The sequence below is a fragment of the Egretta garzetta genome, unplaced genomic scaffold (genome assembly GCF_000687185.1).
Source record: "Egretta garzetta isolate BGI_Z169 unplaced genomic scaffold, ASM68718v1 scaffold158, whole genome shotgun sequence".
Taxonomy (NCBI): domain Eukaryota; kingdom Metazoa; phylum Chordata; class Aves; order Pelecaniformes; family Ardeidae; genus Egretta; species Egretta garzetta.
The window spans coordinates 1,710,357-1,736,884 of NW_009260430.1; the positions used below are offsets into that span (position 1 = coordinate 1,710,357).

At 41.9% G+C, this 26,528-nt stretch overlaps 1 protein-coding gene across 1 annotated transcript in view; it reads left to right on the plus strand.

Moving 5' to 3' along the window:
- The window catches only part of TAF4 (TATA-box binding protein associated factor 4), a 39,121-nt gene extending 21,944 nt beyond the window's left edge, over window positions 1-17,177 (plus strand). Inside the window, exons 4-16 of the mRNA XM_009643704.2 lie at window positions 810-929; window positions 2,667-2,786; window positions 3,549-3,671; window positions 3,922-4,011; window positions 5,140-5,391; window positions 7,611-7,755; window positions 8,119-8,233; window positions 8,851-9,020; window positions 9,619-9,749; window positions 10,380-10,505; window positions 11,810-11,866; window positions 11,948-12,067; window positions 15,765-17,177. Of these exons, the coding sequence (XP_009641999.1) occupies window positions 810-929; window positions 2,667-2,786; window positions 3,549-3,671; window positions 3,922-4,011; window positions 5,140-5,391; window positions 7,611-7,755; window positions 8,119-8,233; window positions 8,851-9,020; window positions 9,619-9,749; window positions 10,380-10,505; window positions 11,810-11,866; window positions 11,948-12,067; window positions 15,765-15,932 (1,737 nt within the window). The 3' untranslated portion in view covers window positions 15,933-17,177. The remainder of the gene's footprint in view (window positions 1-809; window positions 930-2,666; window positions 2,787-3,548; window positions 3,672-3,921; window positions 4,012-5,139; window positions 5,392-7,610; window positions 7,756-8,118; window positions 8,234-8,850; window positions 9,021-9,618; window positions 9,750-10,379; window positions 10,506-11,809; window positions 11,867-11,947; window positions 12,068-15,764) is intronic.
- The last annotated feature ends 9,351 nt before the right edge of the window (window positions 17,178-26,528 follow it).

Genomic DNA, 26,528 nt, shown 5'->3' on the forward strand with positions numbered 1-26,528 from the left:
TTTCTTATAACCCCCCTTGAAGGCCGCAATCAGGTCTCCCCGCAGCCTTCCCTTCTCCAGGCTGAACAACCCCAACTCTCTCAGCCTGCCCTCACAGGAGAGGTGCTCCAGCCCTCGGATCATTTTTGTGGCCCTCCTCTGGACCCGCTCCAACACTTCCATGTCCTTCTTGTGTTGAGAGCTCCAGAGCTGGTTGAAGTACTCTAGATGAGGCCTCACCAGAGCAGAGTAGAGGGGCAGAATCCCCTCCCTCGCCCTGCTGGCCACACTTCTCTTGATGCAGCCCAGAGTACGGTTGGCCTTCTGGGCTGCCAATGCACATTGCCGGCTCATGTCCAGCTTTTCATCCACCAGCACCCCCAAGTCCCTCTCGGTAGGGCTGCTCTCAATATATGTGCTATACAGGCTTTTTGCACATGGCATAGGCATTATGTTTTGTTCCTAATTCTGTTACAGTTTGGCTGTTACTCATAAAAAATATTTTCACCTAGCTGAATGGCATTAAGTTGAAAACTGTTTGATATAAAGACCATTCAAGGCCATATATGGTTAACATGTAGCACTCTTTTCCCCAAAGAATCATTATTCTTTATAAGACTAAAAGAAAAAAAAAGTGGATATGGGTGTATGTGTACTGAGATCATCACAGTTGCATTAAGACTAAAAATCCTTCTCACAGTTTTATAGTGGTCCAGATGTGTTCTTTTGTATCTGTAATAATGGCAACTATCCAGAGACAAAGCACTAGATAAGGTAGATTACATTTAAACATAAGGTCTAATGTGTTTGGTTTTTTTCCTCTTCCCCAGGCTCCAGGAACGCCTATTATTGCACGACAGGTGACACCAACTACTATTATCAAACAAGTGTCTCAGGCTCAAACAACAGTGCAACCCACAACAACGCTACAGCGTCCTCCTGTTGTGCAAGTAAGTTTGTAGAAAACTAATGTATACATGAGACATGATTTAAGATTAGCTGAAAACCAGCTTGAGACTGCCAGAAGTATGAGAAATACAATTGCTAAGTGCATGAAAGAAATATATTTTGGATTATCTTTCTAAAACATTTGCAGATCTCAAATTATTTTATATTTTGGATGTATATGTATCATTTTTATATGTATATTATTATAATTTCATATTGTACCTATATGCATATAGATTTAAAGGTATCCTGTTATTAGTTTGTATAATCACAGAACTGACTAAAATGAAATACCTTTATGCTTTCTGCCTCAAGAAAGTGACACAATTCCCTTTGGATTTGGAGCTGTGATGTTATTCCTGTGATGGATCTGTTGCCCTCTGAATTCTGCAGCAAAATTTACAGTTACAAAAAAGACTGCACTGTGGTAGCCTTTTCTTCCACAAACCTTCTCCCTCTTACATGAGTCTCTGCTTTCGTCTATGTACTTAGGAAGATTCTGATAACTCAAGGATAAATATTGGTGCCTTAGTATGCGGCCTCTCTTCTAATAGCCTGGCCTGTATTAATGACTGGCTTTCTTGTAGAATTTTTTTTTTTTTTGAGGGGCGGTGGTGTGAGTTTAAAACACAGTGCAAAAGTGTGAAATTCTCCACATGACTTCCAGGCAACAGTGATACAATATGATTGCTGTCGCCTAATCTGTTTCATTGTGCTTTCTTCATCCTTTGAGTAGACAGGATTAGAGAGTTTTAATTTAAAACACGCAGGTTTTGCTATGCATCCAGTTAACCTTTTTCCCCTCGGAGAGCCTTTGCCTATGCCAGTGATCTTTCCAGATCTAAGAGTTAATTTACCTAACTGAGTCTCCTTAATTTGCAATGCTGTTATACTGGACCAAAAAAAAAAAAAAAAAAAATCATTCCATCTGCATATTTTTTGCTGTAATGAGCATACCATGGACTTCATTTATCCTGATTTCAAAAAATGAGACAAATTAAATCCTTGTCTCCTTTTCTGTCTGTCAAAATACCAGTGAAAGTTAGCCTTGGCAGCACTGGGGCCTCTTTTCTTGTGCCTCTTTATATAAAAAGCGAGTTTACAAATGATTTATTAAAATTCTGAGAGCTAGCTTTAGCTTGATAAGAGCTACTGTCTCTGATTGCGTTGTCATTAGTAATTAGACTGTGTTGGAAGTCTGTGAATGAACTGTGTACGTGGAAAGTTCTTGTTTACAACGTTGATTCCTTAAAGGTGGTATTCCTACTTCAAATTACCAACTTGTCTACAAAACTAGAAAAATGTTTTGTCCCATTGTTCATCAAATAGACCTAGTTAAGACCTGAGCTTTTGTGTCTGTTGTGCCTCTTTAGAAATTCCTCCCTTTGAAAGTGGCATTTAAGGGAACAGGCAAAAAAGCTATTGCATTCACAGAAATTTAGCAGTCATTTTAACTGTGTTTTGAAACCACAGTGTAATGAGGATATGTTATGGTATTAGTTTGCCATTTTATTCAGTAACCAAAAATCGTGCAATTGATTAATCAACTTTTAGGATTTCAGTTTTGAATATGTAGTGTTTTGTGCCATCTGGTGGCTCTTTCTTTCCACTGCAACAGATGCCAGATCAGTAACTTCTTTTTATAGTAGCTGTGAAAGATGTTCTACTGTCTGATGGTTCAGGGAAACAGGTTTGGGTATGTTCCAAGTAAAAGAATCTTATGTTTATATTCCCTGCAGCCTCAGATTGTTCTGGGTGGTACTGCACAAACGACTACGTTGGGGACAGCAACAGCTGTACAAACTGGAACTCCTCAGAGAACAGTGCAAGGAACAACGGCAACCTCCACTGCTGCCACAGTAAGACACTGAGTGCATTTAGAATCTTTTTTTGTTCGTTCACATATACATGTGTGCACATATGTATATACATACATACACATAAACACAGATCAGAGTGCAGAGTAGTAAAGATGCAGGAGTTCTGTGAGCTATTGGTCTTGAAAAGGTAAACTTTTAGTAGAACCATGTAATTTACAAAGTGTGAACACAGGTCACTTGAATTTTGACAGCTGTCAAAGTATTAATATTGATTTCTGTAACAGTTTGTAAAGTACTTTTTTTTAAAAATTGTATTAGCTGTATCTTAAAGTGAATTGTTCAGCACTGCAGAGTAGAATCGGTATGAGAAGGGATAAGAAGTTGGCACTGACTCATTCAAGATGCATGTTTCCAGGACTGCACAGCAGGGAGAATCCGTGCCCTATGCTATGCCCTGGGAAGAAGGAGCTTTGCTATTTGTTGTCCTGCTAAAACACAGGTTTTCCCATAGACAATGTGCCATTCTTAAAATACTTGGTGTTTCCTAACTTGATTAAGAGTCATAATTTATTAAATTTTGATAACCAAAACGTACAATACATATGTATATATGAACCAAAATAATGATTTTGGTTTGATTATGTCTTAAGTGGTGAGGGACACAAGTCTATAAATAGTATTCTGCAGTGGTGAACTAAAGAAAGACTTTACTTCTCAGAGTATATGGTCAGATCACGTTTTAAAGAGTTTATCTTCCCTTCTCTAACTGTTTCCTTTCTACCCCTCCTCTTCCCACAACAGGAAACTATGGAAAATGTGAAGAAATGTAAAAACTTTCTGTCCACATTAATAAAACTGGCATCATCTGGAAAACAGTCTTCAGAGACTGCGGCTAACGTGAAAGAATTGGTACAGAACCTGCTGGTAAGAAAAGTTCGTTTAAAGTTGTAAGAAACAGTATCTGGGCAAACTTAGACCCAAAACTGAGGGCTTTGGTTTTTTGTAGAGGAGGGAGATTATGACACCTGAGATAAATCAATAATAAAAATAAACATAAATAAAAATAAATAAAACATTTTCAATAAATTGTTAAGTCTTAAATTTTTTTTTGGTGTTGAATGTCTGTAAAGGCTGATTTCTACAAGTTTGTTCACTTGGATTTTCTCTTCTGAAGGACGGAAAAATTGAAGCAGAAGACTTTACCAGTAGGCTGTACCGAGAACTTAATTCTTCACCTCAACCTTACCTTGTGCCTTTCCTGAAGGTAACTTGTGTTTGCTAGTCCTTCTATATTTCTGTGCTTATGTATCAGCAGCAATGAACGCAAGCACATTTTTTGCCAGTATAGATGGAATTCCAAATTGGTGTAAATGGAAGTTTTAAATGGTGGCTGGTTAGACTTTTGCTCCTGTAAAAAATATTTCTGCCTCTTGGTTCCAGGAGTTTGTTAGTATGATTCATTGGCATGGTCAGTAATGCAATTTCTACCATAGTGTCACACTGTAGCTCTTTTGAGAAATCTGGAAGGTTTTCTTTCTATGACTGATAAGCAGTTTTCCATAGCATCAAACCTATAAATTGATTTATTATCCTCTTTTTAGTCTTGGAAAGAAAACAAGGGATTGAATGATACAGAAAACTGTACCTTCTGGACAAACTCATACTCTTTTGCCCATGCCGTATACTTGTTTGTATGGATAAATAGGAAATTTGTCACCTCTCAATAATAAATTCCATTTGTAATAAATTTTATAGTAATTGGACACATGTCAAAATAATGTTTATTTTGAAATAGTTATCATGGGAAAATCGTAGAAAGTACAACATCACCGTGTATGGTAAGAATATAACTCTGCTTGACTAATGTATGATTAAGGGGTATAGTTGCAGGTGTGTGTTTACATTTCTGGGTTCTTAATGCTCGTTCAACCTTGAGCTGTTCATGAGGACAAAAACTGTTACCATAAGAAAACACCTCATTTAAGAATCCTGTAAAACACCGTGGTCTCTGAGATATTCTGAAATCTTCACCGGCGTTCCAGTATGCCTTCTAAGCCATCACATGTTACAGCTTGGTATATAGGTAGGAACACAATCGAGGAAGGCAGCATGGGCTTGGATTGTTAAATGCATACCAGGGGTTCCAGGTAGGCTTGCACAACCTAGATGCCCATGATACCCAAGCTTCCACAACTAAAGGTATGGTCACGCTGTCTAGCTTTAAATGAGAAGTAGCATGGTCTTTCTGCGTGCGCTGCTATCACGTTTTTTCAGGTGCACGCAGACTGATATAATGGATTGAAATGAAATGCATTGCTTTTTACAATTAATGTTTTCTTGTGTGATCTAGAATTAAAATACTCAAGCAAATTCTTTCATTTCCTCTCTTCAGAGGAGTTTACCTGCCTTGAGACAGTTAACACCAGACTCTGCAGCTTTCATTCAACAAAGTCAACAGCAACAGCCAACAACGCAAGCAACGATAGCAACGATTCCATCTGCCGCGGTGCTTCTAAGCTCCTCAGTTCAGCGCACAGCAGGGAAGGCGACTGCAACTGTAACGAGTACTCTCCAACAACCTGTAATCAGCCTAACTCAGCCTACACAAGTTGGTGTTAGTAAACAAGGGCAGTCTACACCACTGGTATGTAAGCTGCAGTGCATCATCTGTTATTGCACAGGGGTTTTTTGATAATACAGTGACTTTTTTTTCTTAAGTCAGTGGTTTACCTCAATTGGAGATCTTTGACCTCTTTAGAGAAACTAGCTACTAAGAAAAAAAGTATAATTTAAAATCCGTTATGATTAAAGTACTATATTATTTCCTATTTTAGCATGAAATATTGGCAGATTGTCTCAATCACTGCATATCCATGAGAGAGCAGTGTTCTGGAGGATCTTTAATGCCCCATTTCTAACAGGTCTAACAAAAGATTACCCCAAAAGATGAGAAAGATTAACTTTCTCAGGCCTGCACATAAACCAAATAAGAACACTGTAATGTGCAGCACCTTTTTTTTTTCTCATAGCAAAGCAGTGTCTTGAGTGTAAGATTTTCCTAGCATGTGTATTAATTAATATAAATTATTAAATTACTAGGGGTTTTTTGCTACTTAGTACTTTGATGTTCTCTGTAGAACATTTGGCATTCATCTGAGCTGCTCTGTCCAGAAATTTTAATATAAAATGGAGAGATCTCTTTTTGTCAATCCACAAATATTTTTCACTTACCTTGAGAGAAAAAAACAGTGATTATATTGGTCTTGCTGCCTTTGTAACCTAGGTATTATAGAAAGAAGTTAGGAAACTAGGGAAGGAATAAAAACTGAACATTGATTAATTAGTGCTGGGTTTACAAGAAAATAATTTGGCCTTTAACTTTAATAAATATAAAAAATAGTAGCAAAAGGAGCAAAAGACAGACATGCAGAGTTATAGAAATGCAGCTTGCAAAATAGGCAGAGCTGGTAGATTTCTTTACAGTAGTTTGAAAGTAAGTTTCTGAAAACCAGTTGAGGCCAGAAAGCCAGTTTGCATAAATGGCTCTGATTGTAGCAGTGCGATGTAACCCTACTTTTATGAGTTCCCGTTCAGCAGTAGCCTGAGACTCAGTCTAACCTAACAATCCAATAGTGCAAAGCTGCACAGCTGTAGCTTATGCTGGTTCTGGATGAAAACAGCATATGTAGAACCAGCTGGATTATCTTTATCATGTCTCTATTATTTTTAGTTCTAGAGTTTGTTCAGGCAGATCCAGTTTGCCTCTGTATCTCTAATGTAGAAACCACACATAGAAAGTTTTAACTGGATGTTTGTGTTTATAGATTTTTGGTTTTGTGTTTTGTTTTGGTGGGTTTTTTTAGTAGAAATAGGTTATTGATTTATTTTTTAGATTCACAGAATCGTTTAGGTTGGAAAAGACCTTTAAGATCAAGTCCAACCATTACCCTAACACTGCCAAGTCCACTGCTAAACCATGTCCTTAAGCACCACATCTACACATCTTTTAAATCCCTCCAGGGTTGGGGACTCGCCATTTCCCTGGGCAGCCTGTTCCAATGCTTGACAACTCTTTTGGTGAAGAAATTTTTCCTAATATCCAATCTCAACCTCCCCTGGCGCAATTTGAGGCCGTTTCCTCTTGTCCTATCACCCGTTACCTGGGAGAAGACCAACACTCACCTCGCTACAACCTCCTTTCAGGCAGCTGTAGAGAGCGATAAGGTCTCTGCTCAGCCTCCTCTTCTCCAGGCTGAACACTCCCCCAGGTCCCTCAGCTTCTCCCCATCAGCCTTGTGCTCCAGACCCCTCACCAGCTTCATTGCCCTTCTCTGGACACGCTTCAGCCCCTCAATGTCCTCCTTGTAGTGAGAGGCCCAAGAACTGAACACAGCATTCGAGTTGTATCCTCACCAGTCTCAAGTACAGGGGGACGATCACTGCCCTAGTCCTGCTGGCCATGCTATTTCTGATACAAGCCAGGATGCTGTTGGCCTTCTTGGCCACCTGGGCACACTGCTGGCTCATACTGAGCTGGATGTTGACCAACACCCCCAGGTCCTTTTCTGCTGTACAGCTTTCCAGCCACTCTTCCTCAAGTCTGGTGTTTTTTTCTTTTTTGGGGGGTTTTGGGGTTGGGGTGTTTTTTGTGTCACAGAAAGTGGAATGTTAATTTTCCCATAAAGTATAATTTATCTAAAGGAATTTTTAAATACCTTAAAATGTTCTGATTCTAGATCAATGAACAGATGTGTTAAGATCACAACTTACAAGTTGGTTGTTAGGGTTTGTTCTTCCTACCTGATTTGTAGCCTTAGTTATTTCTCAGATTGTTTACAGTTCTTTTTTTCTTACTATTTGCAGGTTATCCAACAGTCTCAAAAAGCAGGGGCGTTGATAAGGCCTCCACAGGTAACATTGACACAGACACCAATGGTAGCATTGCGGCAACCACATAGTCGTATTATGCTCACTACTCCTCAAATTCAACTGAATCAACTTCAGACAGGTAAGAGGTCAAGATATTTGGTATAAGCTATGTTTGATAGCATTAACTGAAGTCTGGTTTATGAATGTCAGTTCTGAAGTGCCCTGTGGCTTTATGATGGTGGTTGTACTGCTGCTAAAATCTGTAGTGCATAGTGCCATAGTGGCTGGGGATACACACAGGGCAGCATTTACAGTCAGATAAATTGTTTGAGTACTGGAATTGTGTGGGAGGATCCCATTTTAGGTGGATGAAATGCTCACAGAAACCATCGAGGTGAGTTCTTTGCACCAGACCTATTGCCATTACTAACCATGACTGGCTTGTAAATTTGAACTCTCATACAAATTTGATGGAGTACAAATCTTGTCTTTCTTCTTGCAGTACCTGTGGTAAAACCAACAGTATTACCTGGAAACAAAGCTATTGCCACTGTTTCGACACAAGTAGCTGCTGCTCAGAAGAATAAACTGAAAGAACCTGGGGGAGGCTCTTTTAGGTGAGGAACCGTATATTTATTTGTAGTTGTGCTGCCTGGGCAGCCTCCTGAACTCAGTGGGAACCTTTCTGTGTACTGCAGTGGTGCTGAATCAGGCTGGGTAAACCTGCAAGAACTAGAGGTGTTATTTTCCGTGGGCAGGTTTGCTACTTTAATAAAGACTTTAACAAACAGCTGTGGACATACTTATGCCAGACTGATTTTAGTATTTAGCTAGCACTAAGGATAAACATCAAACCTCACAAAAAAAATCCTGCCTAGACAAGCAAATAGAATTCATTCCTTCACTCCTCCCAATTCTGCTCGGGTTATTCGGATGTAGAGCCTGTCTTCAGTGATGAGTGCAGTTTGTTATTGTTTTGTGGTAGTGATGTGTCTGGTGTTGAAACATTATGTAAGAAAGGATCTCGAGAAAACAGTTAGGATGTACAAAACTGCGAAAATACTTTTAGCGCAGTTTGGAATCCAATTATGTTAGTTTTATTTTATTATATAATAAAAGCAAATAAAATGTGAAACTGAAGTAAAGTGTTCAGGTTTACTATGGAATTCATTATATGCAGTGTGTGCAGATAAGCGCTAAATGTTATGATTATAATGAGTTTTCCTTTCCTAAGGGATGACGATGACATCAATGATGTTGCATCAATGGCTGGAGTCAACTTGTCAGAAGAAAGTGCTCGGATATTGGCCACAAACTCGGAGTTAGTGGGGACATTAACAAGGTCCTGTAAAGATGAAACCTTCCTCTTCCCGGCACCTTTACAAAGAAGGATATTAGAAATCGGTATGTTGATTTTTCTTGAACTTTAATAAATGAATTTCACTAGTCTTGGGTTTAATTGAAGGCATGTTCCATAGCAATTGATTTGAATAGTTTAAAGTTGCTGGAGTCGTTACTCTTTGTATATTCTGATGCTTGTGGGCAATCATTCAGCTTATGGAAATAGTGTTAAGGGATAGCAAACCTATAGAGTTGCTTCTAAAATGATGGCAATTTAACATCAAAATTACTGGACCTGGTTAATATTCTGACTGTATAAACTGATAAGGCATAACAACAATAATGACATTTCTTTTACAAAAAATAAATCCAGAAACACTTTTATCGTATTTACTTACTAGTTTAGAGTTGATGGTAGAACAAAAAGCATTCTTCAATTATTTGTTACACTGTAGTATACAGCACTTATTAATAGATTGTAAATTTTGTTAAGGTAATGTAAATTTTTATGTGTATGCCGTTTCCTGTTTAATGCTTGTCTGAGAAATACCTGAAAGCCTTATTTTGCAAACAGCATTTAAATTTCTATGGCTGAGATTAGCCACATGTTTAGCTGTATTGTAAAATGGTTTTCTACAACTGACTTCTGTCCTGCTCGTAGGTAAAAAACATGGAATAACAGAAATCCATCCTGATGTAGTTAGCTACGTATCACATGCTACACAACAAAGACTACAAAACCTCGTGGAAAAACTATCGGAGACTGCTCAACAAAAGAATATTTCTTACAAGGTATTTAATTGCACAAATAAAATGGCAGAATTGCACAAACTCAGCAGGCTATCATGTTGGCTGTAATGCATGGGTTCAGGTGCTCTTCATTCTGTGAAGTTGTTTATTCTCTTTGACTGATTCATCTTGTATTAAGATACTAATACACGTGGATGACTAGAACTCTTCAGCTTGCACATACAAAATGTTTTTAAAAAAATGCAGAGAAACTGTGTCCTCCCTTTTATTATGTCAAATGTTTAGTCTGAGTGATTGTACAACCAGATAGGCAGATAAAAGCACTGCTTTGAATTCTCAAGAGACTGCTATCTGACAGATGTGTGTTCTTAATAGATGCAAATGCCTAAACAGCATTTAAAAAAACCCCACAGCTCTGTGAAACATGTTTTTGAGGTTAAAGCTGTGATAATACTAGTTTAGAAGTCAATATCTGATGATTCATGGAATAGAACAAAATGCTTTTAAGAATTCTAGCTGGTTTGACTGGTGTAAATATACGCTTGCTATTTGTTTGAGAAGGACAAAGTGAACATTTGAGCTTTAAATGTATATGTTCTTCTACAATACAGTACAAGCTAACAGCTTTGTTTTTAAGAAATGTAATGAGAAACATATTTGCTGTGTTTTCAGGATGATGAAAGATACGAACAAGCAAGTGATGTTCGGGCACAGCTCAAGTTCTTTGAACAACTTGATCAAATAGAAAAGCAGCGTAAAGATGAACAAGAAAGGGAAATTTTAATGCGTGCAGCAAAGGCAAGTGCTTGGATTTCACACACGTTTGCTAAGTGTCATTTTTGACGTCAAAACTGCAGTTCCTCTTCATTCTAAAACACTTTCAGCGAAGGGGAAGACTAATCTTCAAAGATGGAGCTTGATGAATATGTTCGTTAGCTAGAGCTCTGTTCAGTTTTTCATGGTAAAGCTTGTGAGACAGCTTCTTTGCCAGTCTCACTGCAGTTTCCCAAATTAAAGTAGGTCTTAAAACTTAGTTTTTGGACTTTATGTTGTGAAAAAAGATGAATTTTATAGCTTGGTGGTACTCTTAAATGGAATAGAGAGGTTACAGGTATTTTGGAGACTAGAAGTAGAATTCAGAAAGAATTTTTACAAGTTGGAGAAATACAATAAATAAGAAACAGTTGATGCAAGCACAAATGTAAGCATGCAGGGAAGGTTAACCATTAGAAAAAGCTTAACATTTTAAGGGTAGTCGAACACTGAATTAAAATAATTTATTTTGTTGTTGGTCTAAAGAATGTATGGGATTAACAACAGTCAGGATTTCTTTGAATATAGGTAGTCTTGCCTTATGTGAGAGTATGGATGAAAGACTGTCTTGAAGTTCTTCCTCTTTTCTGTTTGACTTCTTGGAAAAAACAAGAACCTAAGAGAATTGATATATTTAGCAAAAAAAATGAGTTGGCAAATGTGTGTTGATAGTATTAGACAATAAAGTTGCTGGAATTACGTGTTCTGTTACTCCTAAAAGTATAAGTACCTACAAGAGATTGTAGGTGCATAAGTGAAATGGGCAATTGCTAATGTAAATGGCCTATTGGTCAGCTGCAGCTCGTTCAAACGTGAGTCTGACTTGAATGTGTAGCTGTAGCAGAAAGGTATGTTCTTAGTAAGTGCACACGAGTTACACAGTGAGGGGAGGAGTTTTTCCAGAAAGTATAGGTGTGGTTCCTTTTTTCACGTGCAAAGTGTGAATATTTCAGTTCGCAGATCTGTGTAATTTGTGTCTTGTAATGGGTTTGTGTAAGGCATAAAGACTTAGCTGTTCCTTCGCTATTTTTAACAAAGCTGAAAAAAGGGATAGTTTTTCAAAAATAGATCCTTGAAACTAAGAAATGGAAAACTGCTTTTAATTTCTAAAAATTATTTGTCCCTGTTGCCTTCTCTGGGAGTGGTAGGTATTCTCCACTTCCTGCTAAAGTTTAAAAAAACCTTTCATACGCTATGTAAAACTTGAAATATTTTAACTGCTTTTGTAACTGAATTAATTTTTCTTTCTTTTTCTCCAACCATTCCATGTTCATCCTTTGTCAACGTAGTCTCGATCTCGACAAGAAGATCCGGAACAGCTTAGGTTGAAACAGAAGGCCAAGGAGGTAACTGTTCACCTTACCATGAACTTCTATTTTGGAAAGTGAAAGAAAAATAATTAACTGTACTTGTTCTGGCAAATGCAGATGCAGCAACAAGAGCTAGCACAGATGAGACAGAGGGATGCCAACTTGACTGCATTAGCTGCGATTGGTCCCAGAAAGAAAAGGAAAGTAGATTCACCGGGATCTGGATCAGGGACAGAGGTACGGTGTAACTGTAACCTTTGGTTTTGCTGCGTCAGCCTCTGTGAAAACCTTTCTGTTAGAACTTTTTCTGTAGTTTGTGGAAGCTTTCCGAGTGGCAGAAGTGTATTTTGTGTTCAGATTTCCTTGCTCCAAAGCCAGGATGCAGAGTAATGCTGTTGAGGTGGGTGCAGTGGTAGAATTGAATCACTGCTAAATTTGCCAGCAGGGGCTTCAGGTTATAGGAACTTACCTAATTTCTTTATTCAGCTGTTGATTGGCCTTAGTTTTAGTATCTCTACAGCAGATCAGCTTGGCCAATTCCATCTGATGATGATGGTCTTGCATATCCTCTCTATATTCTACTGTTTAATCTGGCCTCTTAGAAATTTCTCTGCAGACTAAGTATCAGTATGCTTGGTATCTGATTAGTTTAATGTTAGTTTAAATTCAGGTAGGTTGGTAGACTCTGCTGTATATCTAAACAAGTTGTTAAACATGAAATGGTATAAAATTGCTTTCTGCATGGAGACATTCAATGTCAGATTTCTCTAGTGTTTAAAAAGAACCAAATCTTCTTGAAACTTGTCATTTACAGGGCCAAAAGCTCTCTTCGTAATTTGAGGGGTTTTCCCTGGAGAATTTTGTGTCTGATAGCAAGCGGCAGGATAGTAATAGTTTAATAATTCTGTTTATTGCTCCCTGAGCATTCCACATTTTTAGTGCTAAAACGTTTGTACTGTAGAAAAGCCTCTTGTTTCAAAAGAATTCACCTTGTTTTACACTGAATTGCTAGCAACAATAATTTACGTGTGCTTGATAGAAAATGTTAGAGAAATATCTGAATACTAGTAAATGTTACTTATAAAAAAAAATCAAGCCTCTTGAGCATCTTTTGAAGTAATTTTTAGTTTTGAAATTTACTAAAATGCCTGTTACTGATAATAAGACTTACTTTTATGTAAGTTAACAAATGACTGTATTAAAGTTCTATAAATGTGGTTTAAAATGATAAAAATTGCAGAATGTGGCACTTTACAAAGATAGATGTGTATATAAATAAAGCCATCTCTGAGGAATATGCTGAAGTATCTCATGTAGCGTTAATGTTGGCGTTGCTTACTTATGCATGCTTATGCTGCATGTGCAGCATTAATAGTCTGTTAATGTCACTTAAGTTATAGAATGTATTTTACATCTACTGTGAACACTTGTTTGTATTTCATCTAAATCTGGCTAATTTAGTTATCTTAGATTAATCACTTACTGGTTAACCAATTAGCTACAGGTTCCCTGAAAATCTAATCTTTTTGTCTGTTTAATTAAGAACCAGCTGCTTTTGATCTGATAGACTCACAGCTGTGCTTTTGCTGCTGTGTCACTTGACATTTTTAAATTGAGCTCCACTTGTCACCATTTCTATGCAGTTTGTAGCTAAGGCATATCACAAGAAGTGTGGAAAATAAGGTTTTGTCATTACTTAGACAGAGATTTGTAAATGTAAGCTTTTGATGTCTAGGAATGCTGAATCTTAATTACATGTAAAATCCCTTCTAAGTAGTAATTGTACTGTTTTGTTTCAAAACCAGGTTGCTGTCAGTTTTAGTTTTATGTCCACGTGGTTTTACTGAAAGTTGCTAAAAAGCTTCTTAACTTATTCCATGCCTACAGGAGTAGCGTAGTTCTGTGTCTTTAAAGCCTCCCGAAATTTTACCTTTTGCATTTAAAGTATCGTAGTCTACATAATAAAACCAGGCTTGAGCTCCTACTAAGAAGTATTTAAAAACCAAAAATTGAAACCACTTCCAACCATTCTTTCTATTGTCATGTCAGTCATATGTATGTGTTTGACAGAATTTAGTTAGCATCCAGTGCTCTCCTGCATCTTCTAATAGCATCCAAGGCTCTCCTGTGTCTTCTAATTTCCATTGAAGTTGATGGAAATTAGGCACCTAAATTGTGCAAGTGCCTGCCTTAAAATATCCCTTTGAAAATCCAGCCTTTAAACTGTTCTAACACAGGGTTTCAATGATTTAATGCCTGATGGTTCATGACTTGCTTGAAAACCAAAAGCCTGACTTTGCTAGCAGTGTGGTGAAGCAAGAACACCCGCACTGAACGCAGTATCCTACTAACCCAGAGACGGTACTTTCCAGCACGAGTTCAGATTGGTTTCTTAATCAGTAATGTATGCTGATCATAAATACACTCCTTTCACACATGTGTTCGTGTGAGCCTCAGCAGCTTATTCATGTGGCTTTTGCACCGCTCTAAATGTTGGCTTTTCTCAAGTATGGGGTGTTCTTATTTAGAACTGTCTTTTAAAGTTCTCCAAACGCTCAGGCTGATGAGTCCTTACTAGTGGAGTGCGTCTGGACCTTCTGGTGTCACTGAGTATTGAATTTCCATTAAAAAAGAAAATAAAAGGTTGTTCTAGTAAATGAAATTGGAGGAAAAAAAGAATCCCTAGGTAAGCCGCAGAGATATAACCTGTTCCCAATCGCTCAGAACACCTTCATTACGTAAATACATAGAGAGCCAGGTGTCAGCAACAGGGGCCGCTGCCAAAAAGGTTCCCGACTTGAAAATTTGAGGTAAAAGTTGGCTTTTCAGGCTGCGCGTGCCATCTGCTGGCGACCGTGCCTCACTGCTGCCCAGGCGCTGGGGAGCAGGGTGCTGCTCCGTGGCAGCAGCCCTTCTGCCAGCCTCAAGTCGGACTGCACCCCTCTTCCTACCGAAAAAAGTGCTTCTGGTGCATGTGCACAGGGTGTGATCAAATCCCAGTCTTCACTGGGAGAGGCACCTTGTTACTGGGTAGTGTTCCTGCCCATTCTGATGGCTGATGACTTTAAAGCACTCCAGGATTTCCTTGCTTGTATAAAGGAAAGCATAACAGTCATGGAAGAATTGAATTAATCATATGTATCCTATCAGACCTATGTTTTCTGCAAGCAAAAGCGCATTGGAGTTAGCCCCAGCAGACTTGCACTCACCAGGCAGTGTACATCTAAACAGCTGAAGGATGTAGGTATCTTGATAGGTAGATATCGAATTAATTTTTTTCTCCTTTTTTTTCTTTTTTTTGTAGTGACAAGTATAATAATATACTACTTGTTTATCTTGCCAGTTTGTGTGGAAAACTACTAGTGTGTACCAGAGAGTTGCTGGATGGCAGAGAAGAATTCGGAGATCATTAGAGAATGTCTGACTGTGCCTAGGATAGCTACTTCTTAATAGAACCCTGAGCTTGGTTACAGCTGTTGTCACCAAAAGGAGAGCTCAGGGCACCCGACCGTGAAGATCCAGGGGGATCTAGGACATTTTTCAAGACCTCATGGTCCAGGGGGATAGGACTGCGCCCCAGGTCTTCAGGAAGTCCAGGGCCACCCTTGGGATCTGTATGCCAACGTTGTGAAGAATACTCTCTCTTCTGTTTGTTTTGGTTGTTGGGATTGCCTGTCATTCATGCCTTCCTAAAGAGCAGTGTTTTGGGGGATTTTTTTGGCTATATTAAATGTCACTGAAAACTTCTGATTGTTCAACTATTGTTTATAAATAAGAATTAAAAAGAAGTCTCTGATCTGGTAACGTACAGCATACTGTTGGATAGCTTCCTGTACATAGTCACTTAGTTCTTACCTCTTGTGTTGCCTCTGACAAGTTTGGAATATCTGGGGGCACTGACATGTTCTGATTCATCTCTTCTTTTCCTTTCCAGGGATCTGGTTCAAGTGCAGCAGTCCCAGGCAGCTCTGGAGTTGGAACAACCAGACAGTTTACGCGACAAAGGATAACGCGGGTGAACCTCAGGGACCTCATATTTTGTTTAGAAAATGAGCGAGAGACAAGCCATTCACTATTGCTATATAAAGCATTCCTTAAGTAAAATGGAAAAGATCAAGGTATTTTTGACGGAGAGACGCCTGAGGACATTTTTTATATATTTGCAAATTACGCCTTTTTGTAACAAGCAAATGGGATATTGTTTAAAAAACAACCACCTCTTTACATGGAACAGTTTTATATTCCTGTTTATAAATAAACTCTTCAGTATAAGAGAAATACATTTCTGTAACAGTGAGGATACTTACAAGGCCTGTGGATACTATAAAAGGACAATTAAATTTTAACTCATCTCTTGATTGAGTGGCCTTCTTGCCAAACAAGCCATATATAAAGACTGATGGAATCGTTTAGCAAATAACTAGCTACCCTTTGTCAGCCCTGTAGCAGTTTCGACATTAATTGTGCATTTTAGTTCCGTTTTATTCAACTAAATCAATTATATAGGCATATGTCTACAGCAGATGACCTCATTTCATTTAGCTTTTTTTTTAAACAGTCAGTTAGCAAAGCAAACTGATTTTTTAAGAATATTTATCTTTCCCCCAAATGTTCAAAATCTAGAGGGATATACAGTTAATTTTAAACATAACCTCAATTTTAATCACATTATTGCTTATTAGAGGCCCTGAAATCCCATAAAGGAGGGTTACTTCTGAATGTTTTAGCAGCATCTGTAAAAATGCATTTTATTTGCTATAGTTTGTAAAGCTGTAAAGTTAAAAAAGGAAAAAAAGGAAAAAAAGAGAAACCTTTTCAGCATAAATATATTTTACTTGCACTGTGTTTTTTAGCTAAAGTGAAAGCTTAGATTAAATAAAATCAAAGTTGAGAGGAATCATCAAAAGACTGTTTCTCAGTGTGAATCAAGTGTTGAAAAATGGTTGGTGTATTTTGTCAGTAATTGTACATAATTTTTGGCACATAACATAAAAATGGCTATGTAAACTATAATTATTTTGCTAAAAGACTGTATGCAAGCTGTGGGCCTACTTTAAAGATGTCCAGAGCAAAGTCCCTTCTTTGTACCTATTTTTTTATTACAAATATACTAATTGGTTCTTTATATTTTCAGAGGTTATTGTATTAAATTGTCTATTGATAGTACTTTTATGACTGTAAATACTTTGGCTTTCTTTGTGTGAACTCTCATGGTAGAATTTAACTCTCTTGCGTGTAAACTGAATGCTGATCAGTATTTTTATCAACACCTGACAACTGTTACACCCCTTTTATTTTGTCTTTTAGGAAATCCTGTCTTTCCATTTTTTTTTTCATGTAAATTTTGCACAGTTACTTGTTCATATGTAAATATTTTACTTTCAAAAATGAAGTTTTTAATTGCTATTGTTTTATATAGGATTGAAAGAAAATTAACTCCTTTATTAAAAACAAATTTATCTGTATTTGCTAATGTATTTTTCTCTCTAAGTCTCTTCTCCTCTTGGATTTATTTTTCTTGGTACAGTAAAAGATCAGCCTACCTGAGGGGATGCTGTTTCCTAAAGATCTACTTTGGGGTTTTTATATTGTTTTGGTTTGTCAGTGTCTTTGGAGGTATGGAACTTCACGAATCTTGACGTTTCATTGCTGTTTGGGGGTCTTGGACAAAGATCAGTGGATAGTGGGTTTGGTTTCGTTTGGTTTTTGAAGCAGGGAAAGTTTCTGAAGAGATCTTGGAAGTATTTTGGTTTGGTCTAGCGAAGGTTTAATAAAGCCCCCTTTCCTTGAGGGCTGCCTACTCCCTCAAACACAATTAACTGTGGTGGGTTTCAGAAGAAGGTGTGATATAAACCACAGAATTTGGAGCACAACTATAAAAGAATATAATCAGGGACACACTTTTAATGTGAAAACCTGAGAAGGTTTCTTTCTGATGCTCCGCACTGAATGTTTAGCTTGTGGTGTGGTTTGGTTTGTTTTTTATTTTTAATTCCCCCTCTCATGGGCAACTTAAAAAAAACAATAATTCACAATTGTGAGGGCCTAATCCTGCTATTAGATTAGTAGAAAAATCACATTAATTTGATAATTATTTCCTGCATACAGACAAATCTATCTCCAGGCTACTGCACCGAGCACACTACTGTTGAACTGGCACTCAGCCCGGCGCTGACTTGGCCCGCGTGGGGAGACCCGTTGTCTCTGGAAAAAAAACGGATTAGCTCCTGAAGTGATGTCCTCACCTGACACCGTGTATGACACGTACTTGAAGATTTTAATTGTTTGTAAACTCCAAACTGTCTTTCGAATTGTGTACTGTTATGAAGTAGAAAGAAACAACTCTGACTTTTGGGCAAAACATTGTCCTAGCCTTCCTTTAATGGTAACAAGCGTTGGCTGTAAGCCTTAATCACCGCTGGCCGTCCGGTGACCGAACGCAGCATCGGCAAAGCTCTGGCAGGTAAGTTGGGAAGAAACTGAGCTTCAGGTGTTGCTTCCAGTAACAAGCTGGGGGTAAGACATGTTTGAAAAATTGAAGTTATTACATGGCATGCGGTACTTTGCACTCCCTCTTCTGTCGAGGTAGTAGCTTAGAAATACGCCGGCAAGGCCAAGGGAGCGGCGAGAGATCTTCCATAAGACCAGAGCTCTTGGTTTTGTTTTAAATAACATGGGGTTTAAGCGCATGGTCAGCCCTTCACTCCATATAATTTTTCTTAGCTTTTAAATGTTCTTGGTTTTTTAGGCTGAAAAGCTGGTGGTGTCCATCTCCCTCCCATAGTTCAAATCCATGTAATTTTTGACTGGGATACTGGCACTTCGTTGGTGCTAGAGTGAGCACCGCCTCCTGTGGTCATTGGCGTACTGAGGAGGTGTTCTCATGGCAGGTCGTGGCTTCTTGGTTTGGTTTTGGTTTTTTTTTTTTTTTGTTGTAACTATTTTTGAAGCTGCTCAGAAGCTTTACATTTTGTCCCTGAGGAGGGGTGGCATATACAGGGCAATGCATGTGTACAACAGCACAGAGAAACTCCGATTCCCTGGCCCCTGAGCTTGCACAGCTCCGCCAACGAGTGCGGGTTAACCTGCAGGGGGATTTGCTGTCCCGTCCCTTCGCCCTCTTCATCCAAAGAGCGATTCAACTTCTTTGTAGCACCCTCAAAGCCGGGGGTGCGTGTGTGGGGGATTGCCGCAGCTGGGAGGCGTGCTCCGTCTGCGATGGTTGGTGACACCTTTTTTATCGCCCTCAGCCCCGTGTCAGGCACAGGTTGCCTCTCTCTTGCCTGTAAGTTGACCAGCATTCGTGTGTGTGACCTAGAGGTGGGCTCTCTACCCTGTTCTACAGAAGTCTTGATGTCTCTGTGGGTTTTTTTGACACCTTTGATTAGATAGTGTGTAACTGTAACATTCCTGACCGATTGATACCATTCTTCTAGCACAAAAGTTCAACAGAACGAATACGGTATAATAAGGCACTCTGAATTCAGCCAGTTTTTCATATTTCGCAGGTGTATAATAGATAAGTTTTCAGGGAGTCTATGAAATACAGAGTGAGAGCACGCATGAATGCTCTGATAAATGCCATCAAATTCACAGTAATTAAGATTTTATTGGAGATTTTAATCCATCCGAGAAGTTTCCCCGTATTTCTGAGATTGTCTAAATCACAAATAATGCTATGAGGAGTCGTAACTCAATGATAAGTTTAACCGTTTTCTTATGTTTTACAGTTATTTGTCTGTCTGCAGAGAAGAGTCTTAACTTTTGGGGGTAAGTCAGGCAGGCCGGTGGCTCGGTTGGGCCCACGACTGTAGTGACAGTTTCAGCGGGAGTGTTCCCTGGAGGGTGTACATAGACCCCGGTGTGCAGGTAAGTGTGCAAGCCCTTATGCTTGTGAGTTCAAGTTGAGAGGAGTCCCCCTCCCAGAGTTTGTGCAAGGATTTTTACACATCAGCTCTCTAGGTGAGTGCAGGTCAACCTGCTCTACTAAAACACCGTATAAAGTGCAGGGGGGGAAAGGTTTAGGTCCTACAGGTTGCTCCTAATCTGTAGATGTTTGGAAATCTCATGCAAGCAGCACCATGTTTAAGACCGGCTTCTCAGTATTTCGGGATATTTTTTAGCAAGTGATGTTTCCCTCACTACAAGAAAGATGTTGCATTGCTGGAACATGTCCAGAGGAGAGCAACCAAGCTGGTGAGGGGCCTGGAACACAAGTCATACGAGGAGCGGCTGAGGGAACTGGGAGAAAAATTTCTTCACCGGAAGGGTTGTCAGGCTCTGGAATGGGCTGCCCAGGGAAATGGTCAAGTCCCCATCCCTGGAGGTATTTAAAAGAAGGGTAGATGAGGTGCTTAGTGCCAGGGTTTAGTGGTGGGATGGCAGGGTTAGGTTAAAGGTTGGACTCGATCTCAAAGGTCTTTTCCAACCAAAGTGATTCTATGATTCCCGGTTTGTGAAAGTTGCTAGGCTGATAAATTTGGGAGATACTTGTTCATTGAAGGGATAAACAGGGAGGGCAGTGCATTGGTGCCTGCTCTGCCTTGCTGACCTGGCCTTTTATTTGCCCAACACGTGCCACCTCTGTAGGCAAGTGTCCAAGTCCTCTCAGTGAGAACATCCCACAGGCTGCAGATCGGGACCGTACTTCAAACTGCATTTTAATAGCACAGAACTGTCCCCCCCCCCCCAAAAAAACCCCGCAAAGCTGCGGTGGCCTGAGCCTGCTCTCAACTCTCCCATCGCCATCCTGGGCGTGGTTTGCACCAGAAACCAAGAGGGACAAGCCAGGACTCCGTTATTTTGTGTGGTGTTCTCATTACCTGATGGCATACCGAGCTGTGAGAAAGGGAAAAAGTTCTTTAAAACTTGCTTTTAGGAATTCAGTCACGATCCCCGTATTCCTGTGGCTCCTGGGAGAATCTCGCTCCGTGCTGCTGCAGATGTGGGAATGCGAGCGGGAGCTCTGGGCGCGCTGGGGGGAGCCTTCGCCCTTCACAGCCGTTGCCTGATTTTACTTTTGTTCTGCTACTTCAGAAATAGCTCATGAAACATGGTATCTTTTCCCTTTGTTTTTCTGCTTGGCGTATTTACTGTTATTTTCTGTAAGGAGCTGGGTTGCACCCTGTTTGGTTTCCTCCTGGGAGTTTCCCTGTTCTGAAGTCAATAGACAACTTGTACAAACACCACGAGCAGCGTTTGGTCTGTGATCTGTACCAGGCTTCTGTAAAAGTACTGCATAAACTCATCACCAATCTCGCTTTTGCTGCACTGTAAAAGTTCTGCGTGGTTTTACTTGAGCGCTTACGTACTTTTCAATCCAAGAACAAAATTAAGTTGCAAAAAAAAAAAAAAAAAGTTGCTTTCTAGTTCTCTGTGATGCATTTGGCACTCTCATTTCAAGCACGCAAATTGGAGCGTTGCCCAATTATTGCAGATTGGGCTTTGAAGAACAACATACCTCATTTCCCAGGAGACCAACGTGGTGATGTTCAGATACAGCCTCTTTGAGAGAAAATGAAAATCCTGATGTCGTCTTAGGCGTGTCACCAGGTTGCTTTACTCTGCTTTGAGGGGGACAAGGGAAAAACCTGGGTAAGTCATGGGTAAGGCACTTCACCTCGAGCTGGAGTTGGTGGGATTGATCATTTGTATTTGAGAAATAAGAGTTGTTAAGTGCCTGAAAAAACATCAGATGTTCTCACTCTTCATACTGATGCACAGCAGTGGTGCGTGATTTGATGATGTGATTTTTTTTCCTTCATATAATAGCTTTTCTTTCTCCTTCTTGAATGGTGGGAATATGTTCTCCATGTGTATGCTTATTCTTGATGCAGGTTTTTCAGGGTCCCTCTTTAGAGCACAGCCCTGCAACAGTGGTGTTGGCTGGGCTGAGAGTGCCGGTGGAGGTGAGCACTGTTCCCATCCAGCTGCTCTCCTCCCCCAAATCCCAGTCTGTCCCTCCCGTCCCTGCAAGGCCAGTTTGTGCTGTGGCTTGAACTCAGCAAAACTCCTCAGTTCCCTGATTGCAAAACGCCTGAGAGCTGGTGTGGCTGGGGAGGGGGGGAGAGCAGGAGCTGATGGCTGGGGAGGAGGGAATGAGAGACCTTCCCCTTGCCCCAGCCTTGTACCCCCATCAGCAGACTGGACAGCCCAGATGTGAGGCAGCGCCTGGGGATGGGTGAGCTGGAGGCTCTGAGCAGCTTCACCCCACGGGAACCTGCCTGAGGCTGCCCATAAACTTAAAAAATAACTTTAAAAAATAGCTAAACCAGGTACCTGGTACCTACACAACACCAAGCAGGTCTGTGTGAGCATCCCCGGTCTCCTTGACAACAGAAGCAGGCAGGGAGCGTGGGGAAGGGCTGGGTGTGATGGGGGCCTGGCCGTGCTGTGGATGGAGGGGGTTTCCCCTCCCCTCCCTCCCCCCCCAGTGCCAACATCACATCCCTGAGATGTGAGCTGCTGTCCCGGGGATTTCATAGGCTCAGATGGATTCTTCTGTGAGTTTCTGAGGTTGCCTTGCCAATGTGGAGGAAGGCCAGGAGGAGCTGCGGGACCCTGGGCTCTTTATGGCAAGGGCTGCACCGAGCCGCTGCCCGCAGCTGGGCTTGCAGCTGCCCCTGCTCCCAGCCCTCTTGATTTATTTACATATATTTACATACACTTAATATATATGTCTGTGTATCTGTTTATTACTTATTTATATATAAATACATGCATACATACATGCATATATATATATATATATATATATATATATATAAAGTCTGCTTTATGTGTGTAAAAGTCTCCCCTGCCGGGAAGCTCCCTTCTCCCTGCAGCGGGGCCGGCTCTGTGACCCAGCAGATCTCCTCTCTCTCTAGTCCTGCCCTAAAGCTGATTTTACAGAACCGGAGAGTGGAAGTTGTCACCCAAAGCTGCCTAGAGGTGCAAGAGGGAATCATTTTGTAATCGTGCAGCAAGGAGCATCTTCATCCTGTGCACGAAATTTGTGCGATGGGATGCTCACGCTGAGGATGGGGATACTAACAGCTACTTCGGGGATACTAACAGCTACTTCGAGGAAAGCTACTGGGTTTTTTTTTTCCCCCTGTATCCCATGAACATTGCTATTGTAAAGTATTTTTGTGGCTGGACTTGGAAAGAGGGTGGGGAGAGGAATTGTGAGAAGCTGAGGGGGAAAAAAAAAATGAAAGCGTTGACAAAGTAGTTCAACACTCAGCATGAGTTTAATGGCAGAAAAACAGGGTCAGTGTGGAGTTGGGTGGGAGGGAGTAAAGAGGTCAGCGCTGGGGTTCTGGTGCCCTGTGGTTGAGGGAGAAGGAAATAATGATTTCTGGGGAAAAAAAAGTTTTTTAAAAAAAGAGGGGGGGCTGATGGAGGCAGCTGGTCCTTTCTGCCACGTGCCTTCACCCATCAGAGGGGATTAACGCTGCACCCCATTCCTGCCCCCGAGGGAGCACACCGAAACCCTCGCCTGGGCCATGCTCCGTAATTGCTGTTATTTCATTAATAAGGCGCCGTATCCATTTCTCCCCCGTGCTGGGGAAGGCCAGGAGCCACGCGGGCGGCCAGCTCATCCCGGCAGGCTGCAGATGGTGCCATGAGCCCGGCTACGTCGCCACTGAGCCTTCCATCCCTCCTCGGTGAAACACAGCCCTGCCGAAATCACAGGCTGTGGTCGGGGGAATGCATTTACCGCTTAATGCGAAGCATAAATTATTCATTTGCTGAGTGCTAAATAATAGAAAGTGGGAAGGGGAGAAAGAGGATGTAGCTTAGTTGGTAGGAAAAAAAAAAAAGCCAAACCTCCGATTAATAAATAAATAAAAAAGAAACAAGGACAGCCCTGTGTGCTTCGGCAGACTTTGATCAGGACGGGTGCCCCAGGCTATTTGTTTATCTATTTAAGTCTTTTTGGAGGGCACAGTCGCCGAGCATCGCGGATGTCTGTGAGCTTGCAAGTGCAAAGGCAGGTACAAGCCAGGGGAATTCGTCGAGGCGCAGAAGAAAGCGAGCTGCCGATTAGAAACGTTTACAGAACAGGACAAAGATGTTCAAAGGGAACTTCTAGTGATGGCAAGATGTAAGAAAATCAGTGTCAAAAAGCACGGTACACACTGAATCAACATTTTAACCACCGCCTTTTAATTTCCCCCCCTTCTTTCAAGTGCTGCGATTTCTACAAGTTACAAATCCACAAGGCTTGGTATGAGATGTGTTTGAAGAGGGTGGAGGTAAGCTGATGCAGGGAGCTGCGGCTGCTGGAGGTAGAAAATCCCAAATATCTCAGGAATGTGCTCTGGGAGGGCTGTCAGGGGGTGAGAGTGGGGAGGGCACCACTGGGGAGCGGGGTCTGTCCTGGTTCTTGTCCTGAGCAGCTCCACTGCTGCTCCCCATGGCCCAACTTCTGCGCGTGGAGGAGCGGGTTGGTGTGGGCTTCCCTGGCTTCCGCTGGGCTCCCTGTGGCTCTTGGCCCTGAATCCCCGTTAATCTGTGCTGAGCTGAGTGGCAGTGGGATTTTTTTTTTTTTTCCCTCTCATCCATTGCTGGGGGATGATGTGATGGGGAGAGGTGGGCGCGGGGACAGCGGTGGGGTGACCCTGCTTTGATCCCATCCATCCACGCCACCGGTGGCAAGCGGAGGGTCGAGCCTGCCCCTTCTCCCTGGGCACCCGGGTCACTGCAGACCTCTGAGGTGCTCCCAAACCCATACTCTAATGTCACCCCATGGTTCACGGGCTGGCTTGGCCCCGGCTGCCAGCGCTGTCATGTCCCGGCCCTGACCACCACATCAATTCCAACGCCCCCCGACAGGCAGCACCTTGCCAGGGGATTGCTGCATTTTCTAGGTCGTTAAGTCCTTTGCTCTTTAGTCCTTTGCCTCGTGAACACCCCCAAGGTATGTTATAATCACCCCAAAATGCAGCTGCTAATTATTTGGTGTGCCCAGTGGGGAGGAAGAGCAGAGTCGCATTAAATCACAATAATCAAGAGCTTCTCTAACAAATGAACTTGGACCTGCTTGACGGGAGGAAGCAGAGGTGCTGCCATGCTCTCTGCAAAGGGCCCTGTTCAGTGGTAATCTTATTTGTAATCTAATCAATATGTTTACTGAAGGAGAGAATGTCATCAAAGATTACTTTAAGACACTTAAAGTAATGGTTGTGACACCATTCACAACCCTAATGTAGACACACAGGTTGACCACATTTGCTAATAAGAAGAACGTGCTGTGTTTTAGCAGGGCTGGCTCTTTATCTGGGGGGTGGGAGGGGACATGTTTCGCTGCAGTGGGGACACGGCCTGCTTGGAACGTGGGGGACGGGCCACCCCATCTGAGCCCCTCCTCGGCTCCTGGTCCCACCATCTCCAAGTGAGAGAGAGTGTCTTGTCCCTTTCCTGGGCTTGCGGGCTCCCGTCCGCTGTGGCTGCTGCCTGCCCTGACCTGAGCCTGCATCTCCTGTCCCATGAAGTCAGAGACATTCATCTCATGAAGGTGGTGCTGAAAGAGTTTGTTTTTCCATAGCAGTTCAATGTGTCATCATAAAACCGTAACCAGCGCTTTCCACGGGGGAAAGTCAAGTGACAGTGCCTCGCCTTCAGCCTGTCTTCTGCTTTGACTACTTGCTTTGCTTCGTGCTGATGCTGGGAGAACCCCTTGACTTGGGTCAACACCAAGGATCTTGAACTGGGAGCATCACACTGTCCCGGTCGGGGTTGTCCTTTGCTGAGCAGAACCAGGTGGAGCACAAGGCTGGGGAGAGGAAAGGCTGTGGGAGGAGGGTGGGCACCCACTGCAGCCGGGGCACCCCCATTGGAGAGGACGAGGTTTAAGGGAATCACCTCTTTGAAGGAAGAGGCTGCTCGTGCATCAGAGGAGGAAATGCTTTTTAGTAGTGGAAATGGTCCAAAGGGGAAAAAACCCCCAACCTGTTGGCTCTGTATGTCACTGGAGAGGGCAGTGCTGATGGGTGTCCCCTGCTGCGGGCAGGCAGAGGAGAGCAGGGCTTGTGCCTGGGGGCGAGGGTCACACCCCCGTCCCCATCTGTGGGAGCAGAGATCTCCCCTCCAAAGGTGCCCTGGGGGAATGCTCCCAAAGCCCCAGGGCTGTGCCATTTGCCGAGGGAGCAGCTGGCTGGCACCTTCCCTTGGAGCTGCCAGGCATCAGCCTGGCTTGGCAGAAGCACTGTGGGAGGGGACATCTCCGTCGTCAGCGAGGGCTCGAGGACTCTGTCCCAGCCCAGCGCCTGGGATGGCCACCGGCCACCTCCGCACCACACATTTCTCATGCATTGGATGCTGTTAGCAAGGAGCTGTTGCTAAAATAACCTGGGTGTCCTGAGAATTGCTTGTCTGCTGCTTTGAGGGCTCTCGGCGTGGGTTATGACCTGCTCGGGCCATCAGAGCCACACAGGCACAGCCTGCCAGCGCCGCTGGTGAGGAGCGAGGAGGGGTGAATGGCCAAGGGGAGCGGGGACTGAGCCAGCCTGGTGGCTTGGGGACGCGTGGCTGTGGGGACAAGCATGGGGACGAAGGTGAAGCTGTTGGGGGTGGGCGTTTTCAGAGCTGTGTCCTGTATGAAAAATCAGACTTTTTGTGTGTGTGTGTGTGTGTTCAGGAAAGTTTGCAGATTTTAGTAAAAACCTATGGGGCACCACGTAACATCCATAACAAACAATTAGGCTCTAATGCA